A 22,439-nucleotide genomic window follows, 5' to 3' on the forward strand; every position below is an offset into this window, starting at 1 on the left:
ATAGATGATTTCATGAAAATAAAACGACAATCGATGAAAAATAAATCTGTATACTAGGATGAACTAATCACAAACAAATACAGAAAACCATATATGTCAATTAAACGACTAATACAATAACTTTCTACCAAAATTGGTGAATAATCAATTAAGTAACTGAATGTATAACCTTCTTCCATTGTTGACATGAATGAAACGAGAATGAGTGAAATCTCGAAAAATGGAGACAATAATGAAAAAAAGCAGATGTGTTGAATGGAAAAGAGGATTCGCGACGACAATCAAACACTGCAGATGTCTTCATTGGAAAAGAGGTTTTGCAATGATAATTCGGAGATATAATCTATCAACAAATTATTATGGGACGAGAAAATAAAAAATTGCAGATGTATTCAATGTAGAAGACGATGATAATTCTGGTAGAGAGTGATTAGAATTGGCGTGTAAGGGCCGCAGAGGTAGAAGACGGCAGTGTCGTATGCGCGGGCGGCGGCGACGTCAGTGGAGTAGGAGCCGAGCCAGATTCGAGATCTCTTGTTACAAAGTAGAACACCGGCGTCTACAATGAAGAGATAGATGAGAGAGAAAATCTAGTTTAATTTAGAAAAAAAAATTAGAATCAATCTTCATTAATCATGTGTTAATATTAGAGGGAGAGATTTATGGAATGAAATAACCGATGCCTAACCTTTTTGAATTTTTTAAATATTTTAATTAAATACATGTGGCACTATTTTTGGCCATTAGATCTTCAAATTGTGTGGCCAAGATTGAGAAGGAAAAAGAACAAAAGATGCAAAAAGGATGTGAATACATCCATATATATATATATATATATATATATATTTTGGTATTGAAATAAATTTGAACATATATTTTATTACAATAACAAATATATTATTCTTTATTTGTGTATAATGTTATGTTGTACCTTGTATATGAATGTATAATGATTTTTATTATAAGATCATTTATATAATTTTTATATTAATTAAATATATATATATATTAAAAAAGAAAATATTTAATGGGGTTGAGTTGGGGTTACTGATGGAAGTAAAAGTTTAGTAAGTTGGGGGTTGTATATATGGATGAAAGAGAAATGAGTATTTTATTAAAGAGTGAACTACAAGAATAGTCCCTACGTATGTCAGGTCGAACGCTAGAGGTACCCATATTTTAAAAAATGTAACAGACCCCTATACGTATGAATATAATATCATTTGAGGTCCCTTTTCACTATTTACAGTCATTCATGCCCTTTTCCCCTTCACTTTTTTATCCAAAATGCCACTCCAAGGGTGTTCTAGTCTCTCTTATTTTTATAATTATTACAATTATTACTTCTTTTTCTATTATGCTTTTTTTTTTTAAATATTTAAAATTTAGATTTATAAATTAGTCTAATTACAAATTCTAATTAGATTTCAGATAGTATTACGTATTTATTTATTTTTTTACACTTTTTACCTTTCTATATAATATTATGATATGATTTTATTTTCAAAAACAATCTTTGTAATCAGATTTTTAAAAACAAATATAAATTAGAATAAATAAATATATATAATATGATATTCTAATTAGAATTTGTAAGTATATTAATTTATGAATCTAAATTTTAAGTATTTAAATAAAAAATGAAAATAGCATAGAAAAGTAAAGAAAAGATAAGCAGAGGAATTATGTTTCATTCCTTTTTTTTTTGTTGCATTTTTAAAGACAAAAATGCCCTCAGTGGCATAAATGTAAAAAGAGAAAGAAAAAAAGGCATGGAAGACCAAAGATAACTTCAAATGATATTATATCCATACATAAAGGGGTCCGTTGTATTTTTTTAAACATAGGTACCTCTAGCGTTCGATCTGACCTACATAGAGACTATTTTTGTAGTTCACTCTTTATTAAAAACTTGATTAGGGTTGGGTTGGGTGATGGTCACTGATGAGGATAGTCTTACACTTCAATCAAATTATTTTAGCTCTTGGATAGAAATTTAGGAAGATGAATTGTCATTGGGTTTATTTTAGTTCTTGGATGGAAATTTAGGAAGACGAACCTCACGTTTTTTTTGTTGTTTGTTGTTGAAGAAGGGGCTTCATCTTCAGAGTATTAATTTTTAAATGGTGTTTTGCTATAATATTTAATCTTTGTGTCATTTGGGATTTTTTAAACAAAGAATTGTTGCTGATACTAGATACAATGGAGAATTTTTAAATAATGTCTTTGCTATAGCAAAACTAATTAAACTGTGTTTTAAAATTGTTTGTTTCTAAAGAAAGGGCATCAAACTTAGTTTTTAAATAATAAAAACTAACCCTAATAGCAATGTTTAAACGATCTTAAAGAAACTTTATAGAATGTATTACTTTAAAATACTAATAAAACTTTTGTATAGTTCATGTAAATTTGTAACTTTTTATATCAATTTAAAATATTGATAAAACAATTTTATATGTGTGGTGTAATTTTCCCTTAGAATGTCGAGATCCATCATAATTTATTTTAACATTTTAAATCATTCAACAATTTAATATTCATCAAATGTCATTTTTATTTAATGACATATGTATAAAAAATTGTATTGGCAATATGTAATTTTATATATTTTTAATGATTATACTGTAGTCTTTATCTATAGAATCCACGAAGTAAAAATATACATAAGTTTATTTTCATAATTATCATTTAGCCCGATTAACCCATTCTATTAGTTCGAAATTCAAATGTTTAGGTTATGATTATTTATTTCTAATCACCAATAAAATTATTTTCTGTTTAGTCACAATTCACAAGTCACAATTCACAAGCCGAGTAAAATTGACTAAAAGCATCCACAATGGATGTCCTAGTGGAAGCCCTATTGAGAGTCCTAGTGGTTGTCACGTCAGCATGCTCTATGTTTCTGCAATGGTGGAACCCTAGTGCATGCCCTATCTCTTATCTACTTTTCATTTCAATTTTAAATCATTGTTTTTTAATTTTGTTTTTAATTACTATAAAATACCAAAATATATTATTTTAAACACCACAAATGCAAAAAAAAAAAAAAGTACATTACTTAATTGAAAAGTGGAACTACATCATACTTAGCTAAAAGAAACTACATTAAAACTAAAATACAAAAAAAAAGAAAAAACCAAACTAGTCATCTAAATTCAACCTCTGGGCCAAATTCTTGATCATATTCTTAGTCCTCTGTCGGGCTTCCGGATCGGTTTCTTCACGAAGGCTGTTTTGGGCGTCAAGTATAAACCTATACTCAACCACCTCGCGATAACCTCCGAACTCCTCGATCGCCCTGTCCATGATTGAGCAGATGGAGGAGGCGCAGCTGCGGGGCGACCACCGATCCAGACGCGCCCGCCTTCGTCTTCCCTTTGGCCTGGGCTTTGGCAGCCTTGGTACCAATGGGACGTCTAAAAGTAGACGAACTCCCTTCCGGCTCAGCGTTCAGATCCACAGGAGATGGGCCGCTGCTCGTGTAACCGCCAGTGGCGGTGGTCTTCGTCCGCTTCGCAGCCGAGGATCCCGCCGGTATCCCTCTGTTGAACTTCGCCTTGTCCTTCAAGATCAGCCAAACATTGTACAGCTTGAACTGCCCGAACTGCCGTTGGTACTCGGACAACGACTTGTTGAGGACATCATCCATGCTCTCACCGCTAGCCCTTCCGTACCTGTTCCTGTTGTAGATATAGCAGAAGTTGTTGACGTGTAGCTTGATCCGATCCTAACACTTGCGCAGCTGAACCTTGGTCCGCTTGAACGCCCACCTCGGTTTCACCTCGTTGTATCGTTCCTCAATGCGATCCCACATCCTGGCCGAAGTCTGGTTGTTGGAGGATATGAATCCTCCGATACATCGATACACTGAGCCACTAGGATTACCCAATTAATGATGCTTGATCTAACTATTTTTGTGAGATTGATTTTCAATTTATCAACACAAGACACAAGATAATAAAGATCCAACCAACAAAAATTGAATCTAAACAAGAATGGATGGAAGATTTGGAATGGAAAGCATGTGTATAAAGATGAGATAAGAGAGCTACAACCATAGGACCTTAACCAAAAAGATGGAGACAACCCTAGGCAACTTTCATTAGCTCTATCACCCCTTGGCTCCACTACTCAATGGATACACTCCATTGATGCATACCTTTACTTGAATCAATCAAAGATGGAAACAAGCAACCTTCAAGGAAGGAATTGGATACAATCCTCAAAGAGGAAACTCTCTAGGGTAGAAACTTTAATTCAGCAAAAATCTAAGGAAATGGAATAACATCAAGAGGTTTTTATACTAAGGGTCCAAAAATAGAAAGTTGGCCCACAAAATCTAAAAACGGCAGAATCGCCCGGTCGGGCGTTTTTCACAGGCCAAAACGCCCGGCCCGGGCGTTTTCCCTGTTCCCGGGCGAATTTCCACACTGAGCCGGGCGCGCGAAACGCCCGGCCGGGCGTCCTCCTCGCGTCCTCAGGCAATTCGCCCGGTCGGGCGATTTTCACATGTGAAAACGCCCGACCCGGGCGTTTCTTCTGAAATCTCCGGCCGGCCCTCGTTCTTCAGCACGATCCTCAACTTTGGCTCATCCGTCCTCCTAGGCTCCTCCCGCTTGGACTTTTGAATGAAAGTTGCGAGTCCATCCCGAAGCCGCCTCGTCATGGCTCTCGTCATAGGTCCACCAAGTGAGGTCGTATCATCCTCCCCTTCTTGGAAAGGATTTGTCCTCAAATCCGGACTCCCTACAACATCAAACGGACTTAAATCAGTGACGTTGAACGTGCAACTAACATTATACTCACCGGGCAAGTCGATCACGTATGCATTGTCGTTGACGCGTTCCAACACGAGAAAAGGCCCATCTCCTCTAGGGGCTAGCTTGCCCTTGGTCTTATCGGGGAAACGTATCTTCCTAAGATGTACCCACACCCAATCGCCGGGTTCAAAAACCACCTTCTTGCGCCCCTTGTTCACATGGCGGGCCACTTGCTCCCCTCTCTCTCGGATCCTCTCTTGCACTTGAGTATGCATCTCCTTCACGAACTTAGCCTTTTCCTCTCCCCCTACATCAAGCATAATCGACAAGGGCAAATCCACCGCGGACAAATCCAACGGGGTGAGGGGGTTAAATCCATATACAACTTCAAAAGGAGACAATTTAGTAGTGGAATGAAAAGTCCTATTGTATGCAAATTCGGCAATAGGTAGACACTCCTCCCAAGACATATTATTACCAAATACTAGAGTACGAAGGAGGGCTCCTAAGGACCTATTCACTACTTCCGTTTGTCCATCCGTTTGGGGATGAGCGGTAGTAGAAAAAAGAAGCTTGGTTCCAAGACTTCCCCAAAGGGTCTTCCAAAAGAAACTCAAGAATTTGACATCCCTATCACTCACAATTGTTTTTGGAATCCCATGCAATTTGACCACCTCCTTAAAAAACAAATTTGCAATGAATTTAGCATCATTCGTCTTCCTACATGGAATGAAATGCGCCATCTTGGAGAACCTATCTACTACTACCAAAATACTATCATTCTTTCGAGAAGACATGGGTAGGCCTAGCACGAAATCCATGGAAATGTCCACCCAAGGTTGTGTAGGTATAGGTAAAGGAGTATAAAGCCCAAAGTTACTAGACTTAGACTTGGCTTGCCTACACTCTATGCATTGACCACAAAATTTCTCAACATGTCTCTTCATACAAGGCCAAGAGAAATGTTCACTCAAAATATCAAAAGTTTTTGACACCCCAAAGTGTCCCATCAAGCCTCCCAAATGAGATTCCTTAATCAACAAGTCACGAAGAGAGCAATTAGGAATGCAAAGCTTATTCTCTTTGTACAAGTAACCATCCATCCTATAATATTTATCAAAAGACCCTTTTTCACATGCTTCAAAAATAGTGGCAAATTCGTGATCATGCTTATATAAGTCCTTAATGAACTCAAAGCCAACATACTTGGAAGCACACACAACAAGCACTTGTTTTCTCACATGCATCACATAATTATCAATTAAGACATCATCACTTGAAAGAGCATGAGGCTTCCTAGAAAGGGCGTCGGCAACAACATTTTCCTTCCCCTTTTTATATTTGATCACATAAGGGAAAGTTTCTAGAAAAGCACTCCACTTAGCATGTCTTTTATCAAGTTTATGTTGTCCCCCTAGGAACTTAATGGATTCATGGTCGGTGTGAATTACAAACTCCCTATGCATGAGATAATGTTGCCAATTCTCTAAACACCTCACTATAGCATACAACTCCTTGTCATATGTGGGGTAGTTTAATTGGGCTTGGCCAAGCTTTTCTGAGAAAAAGGCTATGGGTTTCCCCTCTTGCATGAGCACTCCTCCTACCCCCACTCCACTAGCATCACACTCAAGCTCAAAAGTCTTGTCAAAATTAGGAAGGGCTAACAACGGAGCATGAGTAAGGTCATTTTTCAAGGTGTTAAAAGCTCTTTCTTGCTCCTCTCCCCACTTAAACTCGACATTCTTTTTCACAAGGTGATTAAGGGGAGATGCCTTAGTAGAAAAATCCCTCACAAACCTCCTATAGAAGCTTGCAAGACCATGGAAAGATCGAACTTCACTCACACTCTTGGGTGTAGGCCACTCCCTAATCGCCTTCACTTTCTCCTCATCTACTTTCACACCATCCCTCCCCACAACGAATCCAAGAAAAACAACCTCATCAACACAAAAAGTGCATTTGGATAACTTGGCATATAAGGCATGCATTCTCAACACTTCAAGCACATCCCTAAGATGATTAGCATGCTCTTCTACACTCTTACTATAAATCAAGATATCGTCAAAATACACCACCACAAATTTTCCAATGAAAGGACGAAGCACATGATTCATCAAACGCATGAAAGTGGAAGGAGCATTAGTCAATCCAAAAGGCATAACAAGCCATTCATATAAGCCAAATTTGGTTTTAAAAGCGGTTTTCCATTCATCCCCTTCTTTCATGCGAATTTGGTGGTACCCACTTGCTAAATCAATTTTGGAGAAACAATAAGAGCCACATAGATCCTCAAGCATATCATCTAACCTAGGTATAGGGTGCCTATACTTAATGGTGATCTTATTGATGGCTCTACAATCCACGCACATTCTCCAAGTCCCATCCTTCTTAGGTACCAAAATAACGGGGACGGCACAAGGTGAGAGAGATTCTCGAATCAAACCTTTGGCAAGGAGTCCCTCGACTTGCCTTTGAAGTTCTTGAGTCTCCTTTGGGTTTGCTTTATATGCCGCCCGGTTGGGAAGAGAGGATCCCGGTACAAAATCGATTTGGTGCTCAATCCCTCTCACGGGTGGGAGCTTGTTTGGAAGCTCGTCCGGGAAGACATCCTTGAAACCTTGCAAAACACTTTCAATCAACAAAGGACAAGGATTAGTGTTAGTATTTAAACATAAATCGTTCCGGACCATGAGGAGAATGGTTGAACGGCTTTTTAGTGCCCACCCAAGGTCGGGAGTCCTAGCTAACAAGCAACCTTTTCCCTCCCTTGCTTGTGGTTTTTCTTGTTTAGGTACTTTATTTTTACTCTCACCACCCCCACTCTCACTTGGCTTTTTTAGCTCACCCTCACTCACAAGCCTTTTCTCTCTATCCCTTTCCCTTTCCCTTTGTAGATGTTGATGTGCCTCAAACACATCCTTAGGTAAGAGGGGCTTCAACCTAACCTTCAAACCATTCACCATGTAGAAATATTCATTGGTGAAACCATTCTTATACACCCTCCTATCAAACTCCCAAGGCCTTCCCAACAACACATGACAAGCCGTCATTGGAATGATATCACACATCACCTCATCCTCAAAGACACCATTCTTCAAGGGAACTAAGCATTGAGCCTTCACCTTTAGCTCTCCGGACTCCCCTAGCCATTGAAGCTTGTAAGGATTGGGATGTTTGTCAACTTTCAACTCCAACTTGGCCACCAATTGTTCACTTACCACATTAGCACAACTACCTCCATCAATAATCACCAAACAAGTTTTAGTTCGTACCTTGCAATTCATATGGAAGATGTTGCACCTTTGCTCCTTATGCTCTTCAAGGTCGGGTTGTACATTGAGCATCCTTAGCATCACTAGTGTCTTCAATCCCTCATCCTCTTCTTCCCCACTAGAATATGACATACGCGGCTCCACACTTGCCTCCTTGCCTTCTACCACTCCATCATCCTCATCCTCACTATGCACGCTACCATCTTGCCCAATAACCATCACCCTTTGGTTAGGGCACTCACGTGCATAATGACCATAGCCCTTACACTTGAAACATTGCACCTTGCTATTTTCCGTTGAAGAAGGATTTTTGTTAGCTTGTGGGCTCGGGTTTGGCGATGCCTTGTATGGTGTCTTGCCTTGAGTAATAGGTGAACTCTCCATCTTCTTGGAAGGGGTACTCCACTTGTTTCCTCCCATCCCGGTTTGGTTAGAGGCCACCCTCGCCTTGCTAAGAGCCACTTCTTTTCCTTGCCTCTCAAAGGTTTCGGCAAAACTTAGTACTTCCCCCAATGTGATTCCCCTTAAAGCCTCAATTTGGACTTTATGCTTCAACGAAGTGTTGAGACCATGGATGAATCGGTCTTGAGTGGATTCCTCCGATTCATTCACTCCAATCTTGTTCATCAAGGCAAGAAGTTCATAGTAGTAATCCATCACACTCATGGATCCTTGCCTTAGGTCTTGAAGTTCCCCACGAAGCTTGTGATAATAGGACCTAGGCACAAAGGACTCCTTCATGATTCGGCACAACTCATTCCATGAACGCACATCTCCCATCCTAGCTATCCTCCTTTTCCTCAACACATCATTCCACCAAGTATTAGCATTACCCCTAAATTCGGCCAATGCAATCTTTACCTTGTCACCCTCGGAATAGTTGTGGAGGGAGAAGATTTTCTCCACTTGAGATTCCCACTCCAAGTAGGCCTCGGGGTCAAACTTGCCATGGAATTCGGGTAGGTTGTGTTTCAAGGTCTTGGACGGATCATCAAACCTCGGTCGGGGCTCAAATTGTTAACCCTATCCCGTACATTCCCTCCTTGCCACCCCTCATACTCCTCCTCTTCCACATTTTCCTCTGTACCCTCATTGGGCACGACGTTGCCCATAGGAGTGGGAGGCCTCGTCCCCCGTTCTTCCTTCCAAGTGTTGAACTCTTCAAATAGAGTGTTTTGGGTGGCAAGCATGCGAGCTTCAGATTCTTTTGCCCGAACATCCATTTGGGTCATCAACTCTTGCTTGAATTCCTTCATCATTTGTGCCATCATGCTCACAAGATCACCTTCGGGTTTGGAACTACTTGAGCCCGCCCCCTTCCTTACTTCCTCCTCATGGACGTCCCCCATCTTGTTAGATCGAGTAATAGGAGGCATCCAAGTTACCTACAAACACAAGAAACAAAGACTAGAAACTAGCCTTAGATATTAGCAAAATAAGAAAAGAGATTTAAGAAGCTAACTCACCCCAATGTAATATCCCAACACCCCCCAAGTCACTCACCAATGTCACTCGGTAGGTTTAGAATATAGTGGGGCTAGTATCACACACTCTCGATCCAATTCCCACTCGTTGGCGCCCGGACAACTCAATCAAGGTATACACCTCAAGAACATATGGACACCAAGTAGTAAATACCAAAGTAATAATGATTAAACATATGAAAGCAAAGAAAACTAGGCCTAGAGCAAACACACACACTAAAGAACACAAGACATGGGATGAAGCTTTATGCTGAAATCTGGCTGATCTTTATGAATTTTTTTGGTATTGATCCCCGTGCCCAATTTGGATGAATTTTAGTGGATAGATTCCCAAACAACTCTAGATCAAGGGAAAAATAGCCATATATAGCTAGATTTGATGATTGGATATGTTTTGTATGGTTTTCCCCAACTATGCCAAAACAGGGCAATGATGTTAATCTCCACGGTTAACTAGGCAAACGAAGGAATTTTTTGATGAAATTTTGCAGGTACGTAGGTCACATAACATAGATCATACACACCAAATTTCAGCTTAATCTAAGCACAATTGATCAATCCGATCATCCCAACAAAACAGAGCAAAAACAAAAGACCAAAAGGAAAAATAACCCAACCCAAAGCAACAAAAGATCAAACACCTAGTGGGTACTAGGCTCTAGATACCAAATGATGTGGATCCATGTATTTTATGATCCATTTCCCAAGGATTACCCAATTAATGATGCTTGATCTAACTATTTTTGTGAGATTGATTTTCAATTTATCAACACAAGACACAAGATAATAAAGATCCAACCAACAAAAATTGAATCTAAATAAGAATGGATGGAAGATTTGGAATGGAAAGCATGTGTATAAAGATGAGATAAGAGAGCTACAACCATAGGACCTTAACCAAAAAGATGGAGACAACCCTAGGCAACTTTCATTAGCTCTATCACCCCTTGGCTCCACTACTCAATGGATACACTCCATTGATGCATACCTTTACTTGAATCAATCAAAGATGGAAACAAGCAACCTTCAAGGAAGGAATTGGATACAATCCTCAAAGAGGAAACTCTCTAGGGTAGAAACTTTAATTCAGCAAAAATCTAAGGAAATGGAATAACATCAAGAGGTTTTTATACTAAGGGTCCAAAAATAGAAAGTGTTGCCCACAACTAGGCTCCATCTCCTCAACTCGATACTCCTCGGTGGGCGTCTCAACCCGGTAGTCTTCGTGGCCGGCCACCGGGCGCCGCCGCCGCCGCCGCCTCCTCCGAACATGGGCATATCGTCGTCGACATTATGGGGGTTTGGGTATTGACTCAGATCCATTGTTGAAAGTGTGAATATTGAGATAATATAGAAGAGAAAGTGAAAGGTTTGGTTTGTGAAAAGTGAAGAAAATGGAGTGGTTTAAATTAGGGTTAAGTGATTTAAAATAATAAAAAAAAAAAAATCGGAAAACATCGGGCTCGGGCGCGCCCCTGCAATGGGCGATCGATCTCACGCCCGATGGATCGGGCGAGAGATCGGTCGCGACCGAACTCTCGGTCGTCTTCGGGCGTGACCGATGCCTGCAATGGATGCCCGAGCCCGATCTCGACTGATCGGGCATGAGATCGGACGTCCATTGTGGATGCTCTAAGAATCCAATTAATAGATTTGATTGGTATACCATATCGAGACAAATCCATAAATCTAATCAAGATTTATTTTTTGTCTAAGATTCTTTTTCGTATGATTCTGTCAGCAAAACAACAAATTTATCATATTATTCACAATCAGAATTTAGTTTTCTTAGTGGCTGTAACATCACTAGTTGTTACTAACAATTCTAGTCCACTTAAAATCGATTCAAACTAGCTTTCAAAAACATCATCAGTTAGATATTTTATACACGTATCAACCATTGGGTCAATAAGTTGTTAAGCTCTTGCTCCTATTACAGCAAGCTAAAAAAAGTGAAAATTTTGCCCAATTTTGCTTTACTAATTTGGAGTTACAACAAGAAGTAAAACACAGTAGGTGATGACTGATGATAACTCTAAACCTTTTCATTGTCTGCAAGCAACTGCTATGAAGAGCAGTCAACAAAGTGAGCCTTATCGACTATTCTAATACAATAAATGATTGTTATGAAGATTAATGTCAAGAAAATGTTACAAGAAATTGTGATACAATGATTATAAATTTTGTACCTTTCCATGGATCAAACAACCTCAGATACAACAATAGCAAGACCTGAATCTCGTGTATTGACTACATTGCTTCAGTCAGAATAGGTTTGTAAGCTACAACGAGAGCTGCGTGCACTATTCCTAATGCACGAAGAGCACATCAGCAAGATCAAGGCCAAGGAATGTCACCATAATGAAGCCACTATAATGAAATTTGGTATCGTTTATTCGATAGAACAAGTAACGTATGTTCTCGAATGCAAGAAGAGCGATTATTCAAGACTAAGGCCAAGAGAATGCCACATGATTGACATTTTGTATCGTTAATTCAATCGAACAAGTTACATGAGCTCACAAGCATCGACTAATCCCAACGAAATAACACTTCTTTATCAAGATTAAGGCCAATAAAATGTCACACAATGAAGGCACTAGAATGAAATTATGTACCTTTCAATAGATCATTCATTCAACAGCATAAAGTTACATAGGCTACAAATCAAAAGTGTATCAACTATTCTCAATGCAAGAAAAGCTCAATTATGAAAATTAAGGAACAAGAATGAGATTTTGAAATTTTGTACACAGATAGATCCTCTATGATTCAACAAAACAAGTTAAATAAGCAACAATTGACTAATCTAAAAACAGGAAATTAAAACCTCATCATCAAGATTAAGGTCACAAAGCTTCATACCTTTGATGGGATCAAAGCAACCCGGAATACGATCAATTGCCAGACCTAACTCTCTTTAGCCCGCCTCTCCCATCGGACTTAGTTGTCCCGGCTGACTCCCCTTCAGACAAGGTCTCCATTGATCTGGCAGAGTCGGAGAGATGGCCGTACAGGTCAACCACTCTTCTAATGTTGTTGTTGAGCTCCCGGATCAGTCCCACATTGCGCGACAACTTGTCCGGGATCTTCGACTCGTGGTTCTGGTTGATCTCATTTATCAAAAGCCTGTTCTGGTCCAAAATGTTCTGGACCAGCACAAAATTTGTCTGAAATCTTTGATGAAACTTAGGCTCAATCTGTCCACTAGTTGCAATGCTCGAAAATATGTCGTCTTCCATCACTCAATTCAACTGCAACATAAGCTAATAAACAGTATATATATAGATCAAGATCAAGATCACTTTTTTATTCCTACATTTATTTTTTTACTAAAAGAAAATTAATACTATAGCACAAGAATTTCCAACAATTGAAATAAATTTAGGAATAAAGTTGACTTCTTTATTCAGTTGATGTACTTTTGAAGAAAGTGAATGTAAGACAATAATCCATTGAATCAGTGTAAAGTTTACATGTACTGTACAACACAAAAGGTATAAACCTGTCATAACTCTTATACTTCTTCAATTCAGATGGCAATTGAATTAAATTTCAGTGCTTTTGCAAAAAAACAGACTTAACAAAACACACAATTTCAGAAATCAAAGGAGGAACAAAGAGAAAAGTGAAATTAGAAATCCCAAATGCACTAAAAAGGAAATTAGAAAAGTTCACCTTTTAATTGAACAATCAACACCGTAGCCTCTTTGTTATCTTGAGACTTCAAAAGTAACAGTTGAAATAATTAGAGGTTTGAGTCTGAGCAGAGGCCTTGAAATCATGAAGAGAGAGAATTTTTTTTATCTATAGAGAGAGAGTTTTGATTGAGAGATGGAAGGGTAGTTTCTCTCTCCGCTTACTTCATCTGCGGGATTCGCCTTTCATTCATTGCTGGCCTTTTTCGATGATTATGGAAAAACTATTCTCAATCTCAAGCTCACATGTTAGATTCCCCTTACTTTTAATATTTAATGCTGTAATTCTTTTTCCATTTTTTAATAAGTAATCAAAATCAAATAATAAATAGTACACCAATAGTTTCGGAAAATATTTAAATGTGTTTGCTCGCTGATCAAATCACAGTATATTAATCAATTGATGCGATTAAAACGGCAAAATCTATACTATTAGATTCATATTTCTTAAAACTTTTCTAAAAACTTGTAACTTTTTTTTTGAGCCTGCACTAGCGTACTTTATCGGTTTTGCGGGCTATTATGAACATTAGTCATTATTCAAATTTTGATATCTTTATCTTATCCTTACTTCACTATACTGCATTTTAACGTTATATCAAAATAAAATATGGAATACTAGAAAAAAAGAACTTATTTTAATACTCAAAATATGGTTTTGGAGTTTTTTTTTTCAATTTTTTGTGTATAAATATATTAAATAATATTTTAATATGTACTCCCTCCGTCCATGATTAAGAGTCACATTTCTAAATAGCGCGGGTTTTAAGAAATATTAAGAAAAGTGGGTGGAAGAAAGTTAGTGGAATATGAATCTCACTTGTATATATTAGTTTTAAATAATATGTGAGTGCAATGGGTTAGTGGAATGTGAGGTCTCTTTATCATTTATGGTAATTATGAACGGGAAATGGAAAAACGAAACTCTTATTCGTGAATGGAGGGAGTATGTATCAAGGATTCGGTATAATGCGGTATGCCGAATATGTGGTATATACTGAAAATTCGGTATGATACGGTATACCGTGATATAAAAAAATGATACCGGAGCCGGTTGGGGGTTATCTTTGATGATGTGGCCAAAACATTTAGATTCAAAGAGTTGACCTGAAGTATATGTCACTTAAATTTTAATGTGGCCAAAAAATACAAGTTTCGTCAAATAAATAATTAGTGTAATTTTGATTCATTATAAAAACTTATTTATGGAACACAGATACACGTTTCGTCAAACACCTTGCATAAATATGGCAAGGATTGGGAAAATAGTCAGCCATGTTTTGTGTGATTTATTTGGATTATTTCATTAAAAAAAAGTTACATTGATAGTAATGCGATATTGCAGTCGCTGTAAAACGCTTTTCAGCCAAAAGGTATAAAATTGCACGCATCCAACTGTGTTGAATGCTCTGTAAAAATGGCTTCGGAAACTCGAAAAGGTTAGCTTCAATCTTTTTTATCAAAAAAATTAATGAATTTTGATGCATCGAATGATTTTTTCCGATTAAACTTCGAATGTGGTAAACTATATGCTAATTTCCGTTTTGTTTAATTTGATTTCGATTTCTCAATCTTAATTTTGATGCAGTCGTTATTCACCTGAGAGCCACTGGCGACGCCCCGATTCTCAAACAGGCCAAGTTCAAGGTACTCTTTTCAAACACAAATTGATGTATTTCAGTTGCGTTTGGATTAGGTTTTAAATAATTAAGTGAAATAGAGAAGTTTCCTACTTACAATGGCGATTGAATTTAATTTTGGGAATGGAGTAACCCTAGAAACTTATGCCCCCAAAATTGAAATGTTGGTCAAGAAATCTGTTTAGTTTAGGCTGCTTTCTAATTTCAGGATTATTCTATTTCACTATTTTAGCAGAATCTGATTAGGCATACCCAAGAATTTGGTTGTGTTGATCAATATCGTTGCAATGTACTTCCTAAATTCGAAAGACAGTCGCCGCTTATGATTATTTTGTAATCAAGAAAATATATTGCCTGAATGAAAGATTAAGCTATGCAGTTGTTGTTATCGTAGTTTATTCTGCTGTGAAATGTAGATGGCTGGGAGTGATAAGTTTGTTAAAGTAATAGATTTTCTCCGTCGTCAGCTTCACCGGGAGACTTTGGTGAGCTCGATAATTCTTTCCCTTTCTCTGTATAAACTGCAATTTTTTTTTCGTGCTCTAAATTTATGTTTTTTTCTCTCTTTCAGTTTGTGTATGTAAACAGTGCCTTCTCTCCGAACCCTGATGAGCTAGTGTTGGATCTGTGTAACGTAAGTTGTTCTTTTCTTGGCATCTTGGGAGATGAAGTTTTTGTTATCAGGCAGATATATTAGCATACTGGTCATACAATTTACGGAATTCTACTTCCCAGTTTCGTTGGAGCATGTTTGAGGGCACATCTTCTCGTTGGACACCTCATTTTTTCTTAAATAGGTGTATGTCTAGTGTGCTGTTTGTAATTTAGTTTATGCCCCGTAAGCTCATCTCCCCTACTGCATAAGGCGCCGATCTTGATATCTAGATGATGATATCGAGAGTTTTGGTCAGCGTTGACTTCATATAGAAATCCCCCAGTTCTAATTATTGGCATCTCTAGAAAAGTTGTTGTCTTTTTCTGGCCACCTTAATGTTACTTCGACAATTACAGTACTCAATGAAACTGATTCCATAAGCATATCCGAACCTTCTTTCTAGTGTGAATTTGATATGTCATACTTCCATTGCATTGCAGAACTTTGGGATTGATGGGAAATTGGTGGTCAATTATGCATGTTCCATGGCTTGGGGTTGATTACTGCCAAGATTTGATTCTGTACAATAATGAAAGAGAAGATAGGGTATACTATCAAAACTTACACTTCTTTTCTTTCCATATCTTGTATATTTCCTATTTCAAAAATGCTAAATCCGATCTTTCTTTTCCACTGGTAGTTTGATTTTTGCATTGATGATCTCTGGTAAAACTGTAGATGCATGTATTATTACATTGGAGCTGAATCCATTGTGTTTGCTAGTTTGATGAAGATACTATGGACAGACCCAAATAATCTTGATTTATAGAATATTTATCTAACTCAATTAGCTGTCTGTGATATTTTAGACAATCATATACTCCTAAGTTTAATTGCCTCTAAATCATGACAGAATATCTTGAAAATTGCTTAGCATGATATGAGGGTACTTTATTTCCTTCTTTCTTTGCCCCCTATTTTCTTAGTATTCCTCTTAAGCATTTTTACTTAAATTTTGCAGATTCTGGTTTAAGTTAGCAGGGTTGCTGGATGGATAGTTTGAAGATGGTCGTAATGAAAACTCTTACTTTACAGAATTATATACTCCTCCCGTCCCACATTTGGAGTCACTTATTGTTATGGCTCGGGTTTTAAGAAAGAGTTGAAGTGTGTAATAAATGAAGTGAGATGGTGGAGGGTGTAATAAATGAAGTGAGATGGTAGAGTGTGTAATGAATGAAGTGAAATGGTAGAGTTGGTTGAAGGTGGGTCCTTTTTGACTTTTGATTTTTGTTTTGGTTTATTTTAATTTAGATAATGACATTTTGATGTAATTTTGATGAAGAATGGGGTAAAATTGTATGACCAAATATGGAAAATTTTAAAAGTGACTCTTAAACTGGGACGAACTTTTATGGCAAAAAGTGACTCTTAATCTGGGACGGAGGGAGTATATTTTTTCATTCTACACACAGATTTCTTGTGGAATTGAAACTTTTGTTACGATTGGTATATACAAGTTCGGTTTTGTAGATGCTACAGATGATAAATGTCCGTTTACACACCTTGGTTTGTGTCAATAGTTCGACAAAATTCAAGAAGGCCCAGAAACAGACTTCAAACATGAAAAACAACTAAAATCCACCAAACTCGATAAATTTGGTTACCCACTCCAAAGTGGAGGGATTCTCATTAGAGAAATCAAAGAAATCATCAAAATCATCAATCCTGGCTTCTGATTCCTTTGATTTCTCCACAACTTTGCTACCAACACTTGTTTCCTTCTCTTCTGCAGTTTGCTGAGCACTCTTGGAGGCCATTTCTTCGCTCGAAATCCCTGCAACCAATACCCTTTTCTCCCATGACTTCTTGCGGAGATGATGGTTCCAATAGTTCTTGATCTCATTGTCTGTTCGACCTGGTAACCTAGCTGCTATCAACGACCACCTGTCGCATGATCCGTTAAGAAAGCTATAGTTTTTCAACACTCGAACTGCTATTTTCTTGTTTTATGGAGTAACAAAAAAAGTATACCTATTTCCGAGGAGTTTATGCAGCCTGATGATCAAGTCCTCTTCTTGGTCAGACATGTTTCCTCTCTTGATGTTTGGTCTCAGATAATTCATCCATCTCAGCCTGCAGCTCTTAGCACAACGCGATAAACCTGCTTAATTCGCGCAAATATAAGTAAAGAAATTCATCACTTGTAAAAATTTTCAATATTTTTGGATTGATGAAGGTGGTGGTGGCAACCTGATCTAGCAGCAATGGTGGTCCACTGCTTGGCACCATGGGCAGCGACGGTTGCTGCAATTCTCCGGTCCTCCTCCGCCGTCCACGGCCCTCTGTTGAGCCCCTTCCTGGACGCCCTCTGCTTCTCTTTCATCGAAGTTGAGGCTCCCATGGAAAATTCTTTCATGCTTTCAAATGTGAGAACTCCCTATTTATTCTTGGATATATTTATGGCCTATTTGGAATATTAAAATAACAATAAGCTTAGAATTAAGGTGTCACATTCTTTAATTATTATTTCCTGTAATTTGTCATTAGATTTTAGTGACAAAGAAATCCAAGTGGGAAAGCCAAATAATTGAAGCTTATCTATCGATTGTTCCTAGAGTTGAATATTCAGACTATAATTACTCAAGGGGGGGATGCATGTGGCATTTGTTCCTAACTTTGCTTTATATTTATGGGTCAATAAATAAGTATTCATTTTAGTCATGTTGTAGATATTAAATATCAAGTCCTAAGTTTACAAGATTAAATATGAATTACTAGGGTGATCTAAAACTTGAGATGTAGATCTATTCATGTGGGTGAGTGTAGGAGTAGAATATAAGAACAAATATATTCTCTAACTACCATACGCTATTGCTTATGAATATGATGACTGGAGATAAAAAAATATATTGACAGCTAAAAAGAAGTAAAAATAAATGTAGAATAACAATATAAAATACAGCCATCACTTTTGATGGGGACAGCCACCCTAGGGCTGCTGAAGAAGTTTATAAAAATTGCACGATGCATTATTTGCCTCTAAGCTTTAAGACAAAAAAGTAAAACCTAACCTCGTCGAAAAAGTTATTTTAAGATCATGTTTTTGAGTAATTTAAAGTATAATTATGATAATAGTCTATCCTGCTTTTGTCACCTAGAGTTATAGTAATTTGGTTTAAATGATATCATGAATTTTATATTTTCATGGTAATACAGTAAAATGAGGTTGTGGTTTATGTGTCGCAATCAAAATTTGGCCTCAAAATTATGGCATCCAAGTCAAGATTGTTAAAAACTACTAATAATACTCTAGTTAATTACAAACTATTAAAACTACTCCATTTTCATGGTAATACAGTAAAATGAGGTTGTGGTTTATGTGTCGCAATCAAAATTTGGCCTCAAAATTATGGCATCCAAGTCAAGATTGTTAAAAACTACTAATAATACTCTAGTTATTTACAAACTATTAAAACTACCCCTGCCTTTGTCCATGATTAAGTATCCTAAGTTAACTTTGCACGATTTAAAAAAAATAGGAATATATTCCCTCCGTCCCAGATAATTCGTCCCAGTTTTCCATTTCAATCCGTCCCACATAATTTGTCCCACTTCATTTTTACTATTTTTTGCAGTGGACCTCATATTCCACTAACTCATTCCTACTCACATCTTATTATAAAACTAATATATAAAGGTAGGACCCACATTCCACTAACTTTTTCAACTCACTTTTCATTACAATTCTTAAAACTCGTGCCCGGTCAAAGTGACCCCGAATTATCCGGGACGGAGGGAGTATAATAGAAAGTGGGTAGAAAAAGTTAGTGGAGTGTGAGTTCTATTATATATATTAGTTTTAAAATAAATTGTGAGTGAGATAAGTTAGTGGAATATGTTGTTTATTACCAAAAATAGTAAAAGTAAATGAGACACTTAATTGTGGACGGACGAAAAAGAAAACTTGAAATACTTAATCTGGGTGGACTTGGTTTTAAAAATTTTAGCTGAAATTTCTCCTGATCCTTTTGATCATGAGAGAATAATTGAAGTCCTCTCCTTCCCAAGGATCACATATAATAATTTATAAAATTAAACAATTTTATTGAGAAAATAGATTTAAGACTAGAATGCAATTAGATAAACCCTAAAATAATATTTAATTAATTTGCATGACTTAAACGTCTTTGGAAAATAAGACACGTTTAGGTCCCTGAACTTGAAAAAATAGTGTCACAGGTCTATGTCTATGAAAAATTATTAATCCCATTTAAGGTCATTCTCCACTTAACCTTTATTAGCATATTTAATCTAAATTCAAATCTAACATTGCATATTTTAGAAATTCTAATCTAATATTACATATTTTTTTTCAATTTTCAAAAAATTCGGATTTGAAGTCATGTTAAGATTATTTTTTTGCCATCCTTTGTTAGAATGACCTAAAAGTAAACTAACAATGACCTAAAAATTCCTTACGTATGATTTTGTTCTGTGTTTCTGTATTTAAATCTAGTTTTGCACAGATAAAAACCCTATATATATAGAGAGAACTGTTTCGCTGCAAGCCTAATTTGAGCGTCTGGTGAGCGGCTTGATACACGTAGGATAGTTTACTTAATATACTCCACTATATAATTTTATTCAATATTATATTTATTTGCATAGATACATTTTCCATTTTTCTCTCTCCATTCATACCTTTGTATCTCTCTCCATAGTTTTCAGAATTTTGAATACTAACTCTTCCTCGCTCATTTTCACTTTCGTTTTCTGCATTACTATTCGAGAGTCTTTCGGAAATTCGCCGTAGAAGTGTGTTTGAGAAACTGTTGCCATGGCTGTCGAATTCATCATCGATGATCCTGACAAAATTGGGGGTGCTAAATATGTCTAATTTCTTTTCTTTCTTTATTGTTCTCCAGTTTTCTGCCATCTCTTCTCAAATACAATTTCCTCTCCCACGTTTTATAGATTAAGTAATCATAGAATTTCGCAGTTATCTTTGTCTTTGGACAATTCTTTCTTATGCAACACAAGCCCTCTCTATTTCCTATCTTTTCAAGTAAGAACTAAATTCAATTTGCAATTTCCCCTTCGTCGATTGGCTACCGGAAACAAGCAATTGCAACAAAATCGGACTACACCTTCTTCTGCTAAAGTAATTAACATATCTAGAATGCTGGAAATGTATGTAATTGCGTTGGTGGCTTGAAATTAAGCTATAACCGAGCCGGATTTACAAAATTCAAAGAGAATCGCGACGCTGCAATAGGTCGAAATCGTACACAAGATTTAGGGTTTCCGATGATGAATTCGATGGCTATGGGGACACTTGCTTAAACACACCCGCGGCAAATCGCCGACGATTTGATACGGAAGACATGACCACAGAAAACTCTCGAATTGAGAAATGAGCATTTAAATTGAGGAAATAGTTAATTAGTTGATACTCCTCTCTTGATGATGGGGGCGGCCGGGATGATGTGGATCGGCGAAGAGAAGATTTAGTTAGGAGAATATTAAAAGAGACCGACACTTGACAGTGATGAAGAGGTGCACCAAAGAAGACCGAATTGCAGAAAAAAAAAAAATTAAAGATGAGAGAATTGATGATGAGGAAAAAGATGGAAAATATTAAGGAAAATTTATTACACGTCACCAGTCGCTCAGCTAGCGCTCATATATATGTATATATATATATATATATATACAGGTTTGTGTTAAAATGACAACACCTCTTAAAGTGACACCGTGACACCACACATAGAACAATATTATAAGCGTTACACAACAATATTATAAATGCTACACAGCAATCTATAGATTGTTGTATAGTGAGTCGGATATTGCTGGCCGACAAAAATTGTTGTATAAGATGTAGCATATTGTTGGCCGTCTTTTTTGGATTTTTTAAAAGCCACGTGGCAGCTTAATCCTTATATATATATAGGGATGTATTCAAATACTTTATTCTAGTTAATTCTGGGGCTAATTCTTCGATTGAGTTTGAAATTGAAATTAATATTGAGATTTGAGTTTATATTTGTGGAAATTGTGACGTGAGCTGGATTGGAGAATCAAGCTTAATCATGATGCACTCTAGGTGTTTGGTGAAATTCTCCAGTTGGAAATTAGTTGCTACTAGTTAGTTACAATTCATGTCAACTACATACATATAATGTCAACTATTATATGTAAAACGTTGCTGTTGACATAAATATTATAGAACGTTGACATGAAAATATTTGTTATTGACATTAATTATTTGTAAAATGTTGTTGTTGACATAATAGTTGACATAAATAACGTTTGTTGTTGACATCGTAGTAGACATGAATAATGTTTGTTGTTGACATCGTAGTTAACATGAATAATATTTGTTGTTGACATCGTAGTTGATATGTGAATTATAAGTGTTATATGTTAGTTGTTGACATTTTAATACGGGTTGTTGATATTCGTTATTCTTGGTATTGATATGTGAATTGTAAGTGTTATTTTTTAGTTGTTGACATTCGATATTCTCGGTATTGATATGTGAATTGTAAGTGTTATTTTTTAGTTGTTGACATTCGATTTTCTCGGTATTGATATGTAAATTCTAAGTGTTATTTGTTAGTTGTTGACATTTTAATAAGTGTTATTTTATTGAATGTTGAAGATTTGAAGATTTGAATGTTGAAGATTTGAAGATTTGAATGTTGAAGATTTGAAGATTTGAAGAGATTTGAAAATTTGAATGTTGAAGATTTGAAGATTTCAATGTTGAAGATTTGAAGATTTAAAGATTTGAATGTTGATTTGAAGATTTGAAGATTTGAATGTTGAAGATTTGAAGATTTGAAGATTTGAATGTTGAAGATTTGAAGATTAGAATTTTGAAGATTTGAAGATTTGCAGCTAGAGTTTTAGAGAGGATTTTAGAAAATGATTTCAAATAAAATTTAATGAAAAGACAATTATACCCCCGTGTTGACA

General features: G+C 36.6%; 4 protein-coding genes across 7 annotated transcripts; 1 reads left to right on the plus strand and 3 right to left on the minus strand.

Annotated features, from left to right (window-relative positions):
• Nucleotides 1–3,262: 3,262 nt before the first annotated feature.
• LOC125189758 lies at nt 3,263–3,817 on the minus strand. Its single transcript, XM_048086996.1, has 2 exons — nt 3,738–3,817; nt 3,263–3,683 (listed from the first exon to the last, which is right to left on the minus strand). The coding sequence occupies exons 1-2, from the start codon at nt 3,815–3,817 to the stop codon at nt 3,263–3,265; spliced, it is 501 nt and encodes a 166-aa protein (XP_047942953.1).
• A 7,722-nt stretch (nt 3,818–11,539) lies between these two features.
• Nucleotides 11,540–13,455, minus strand: LOC125187007 (protein ELF4-LIKE 4-like). 3 transcript variants are annotated; one of them, XM_048083506.1, is made up of 3 exons: nt 13,201–13,455; nt 12,388–12,788; nt 11,540–11,831 (listed from the first exon to the last, which is right to left on the minus strand). In XM_048083506.1, the coding sequence occupies exon 2, from the start codon at nt 12,762–12,764 to the stop codon at nt 12,420–12,422; it is 345 nt and encodes a 114-aa protein (XP_047939463.1). In that variant the 5' UTR covers nt 12,765–12,788; nt 13,201–13,455; the 3' UTR covers nt 11,540–11,831; nt 12,388–12,419. The 3 variants fall into 3 exon arrangements, with proteins under 3 accessions (XP_047939463.1, XP_047939465.1, XP_047939464.1); XM_048083508.1 differs by having other exon boundaries at nt 11,540–11,892; XM_048083507.1 differs by lacking the exon at nt 11,540–11,831 and having other exon boundaries at nt 12,128–12,776.
• A 1,044-nt stretch (nt 13,456–14,499) lies between these two features.
• LOC125190951 (ubiquitin-like protein ATG12) lies at nt 14,500–16,719 on the plus strand. Of its 2 annotated transcripts, none has more exons than XM_048088384.1 (6): nt 14,500–14,659; nt 14,809–14,867; nt 15,277–15,345; nt 15,432–15,494; nt 15,956–16,061; nt 16,477–16,719. In XM_048088384.1, the coding sequence occupies exons 1-5, from the start codon at nt 14,638–14,640 to the stop codon at nt 16,013–16,015; spliced, it is 273 nt and encodes a 90-aa protein (XP_047944341.1). In that variant the 5' UTR covers nt 14,500–14,637; the 3' UTR covers nt 16,016–16,061; nt 16,477–16,719. The 2 variants fall into 2 exon arrangements, with proteins under 2 accessions (XP_047944341.1, XP_047944340.1); XM_048088383.1 differs by lacking the exon at nt 14,500–14,659 and adding an exon at nt 14,676–14,740.
• A 279-nt stretch (nt 16,720–16,998) lies between these two features.
• LOC125190950 (transcription factor MYB114-like) lies at nt 16,999–17,903 on the minus strand. The gene is made up of 3 exons (XM_048088382.1): nt 17,709–17,903; nt 17,490–17,619; nt 16,999–17,402 (listed from the first exon to the last, which is right to left on the minus strand). Exons 1-3 carry the CDS (start codon nt 17,872–17,874, stop codon nt 17,090–17,092), a joined length of 609 nt encoding a protein of 202 aa, XP_047944339.1. The 5' UTR covers nt 17,875–17,903; the 3' UTR covers nt 16,999–17,089.
• Between the last annotated feature and the right edge of the window lie 4,536 nt (nt 17,904–22,439).

The sequence above is a fragment of the Salvia hispanica genome, chromosome 5 (assembly GCF_023119035.1).
Source record: "Salvia hispanica cultivar TCC Black 2014 chromosome 5, UniMelb_Shisp_WGS_1.0, whole genome shotgun sequence".
In the NCBI taxonomy this organism is placed as follows: Eukaryota; Viridiplantae; Streptophyta; class Magnoliopsida; order Lamiales; family Lamiaceae; genus Salvia; species Salvia hispanica.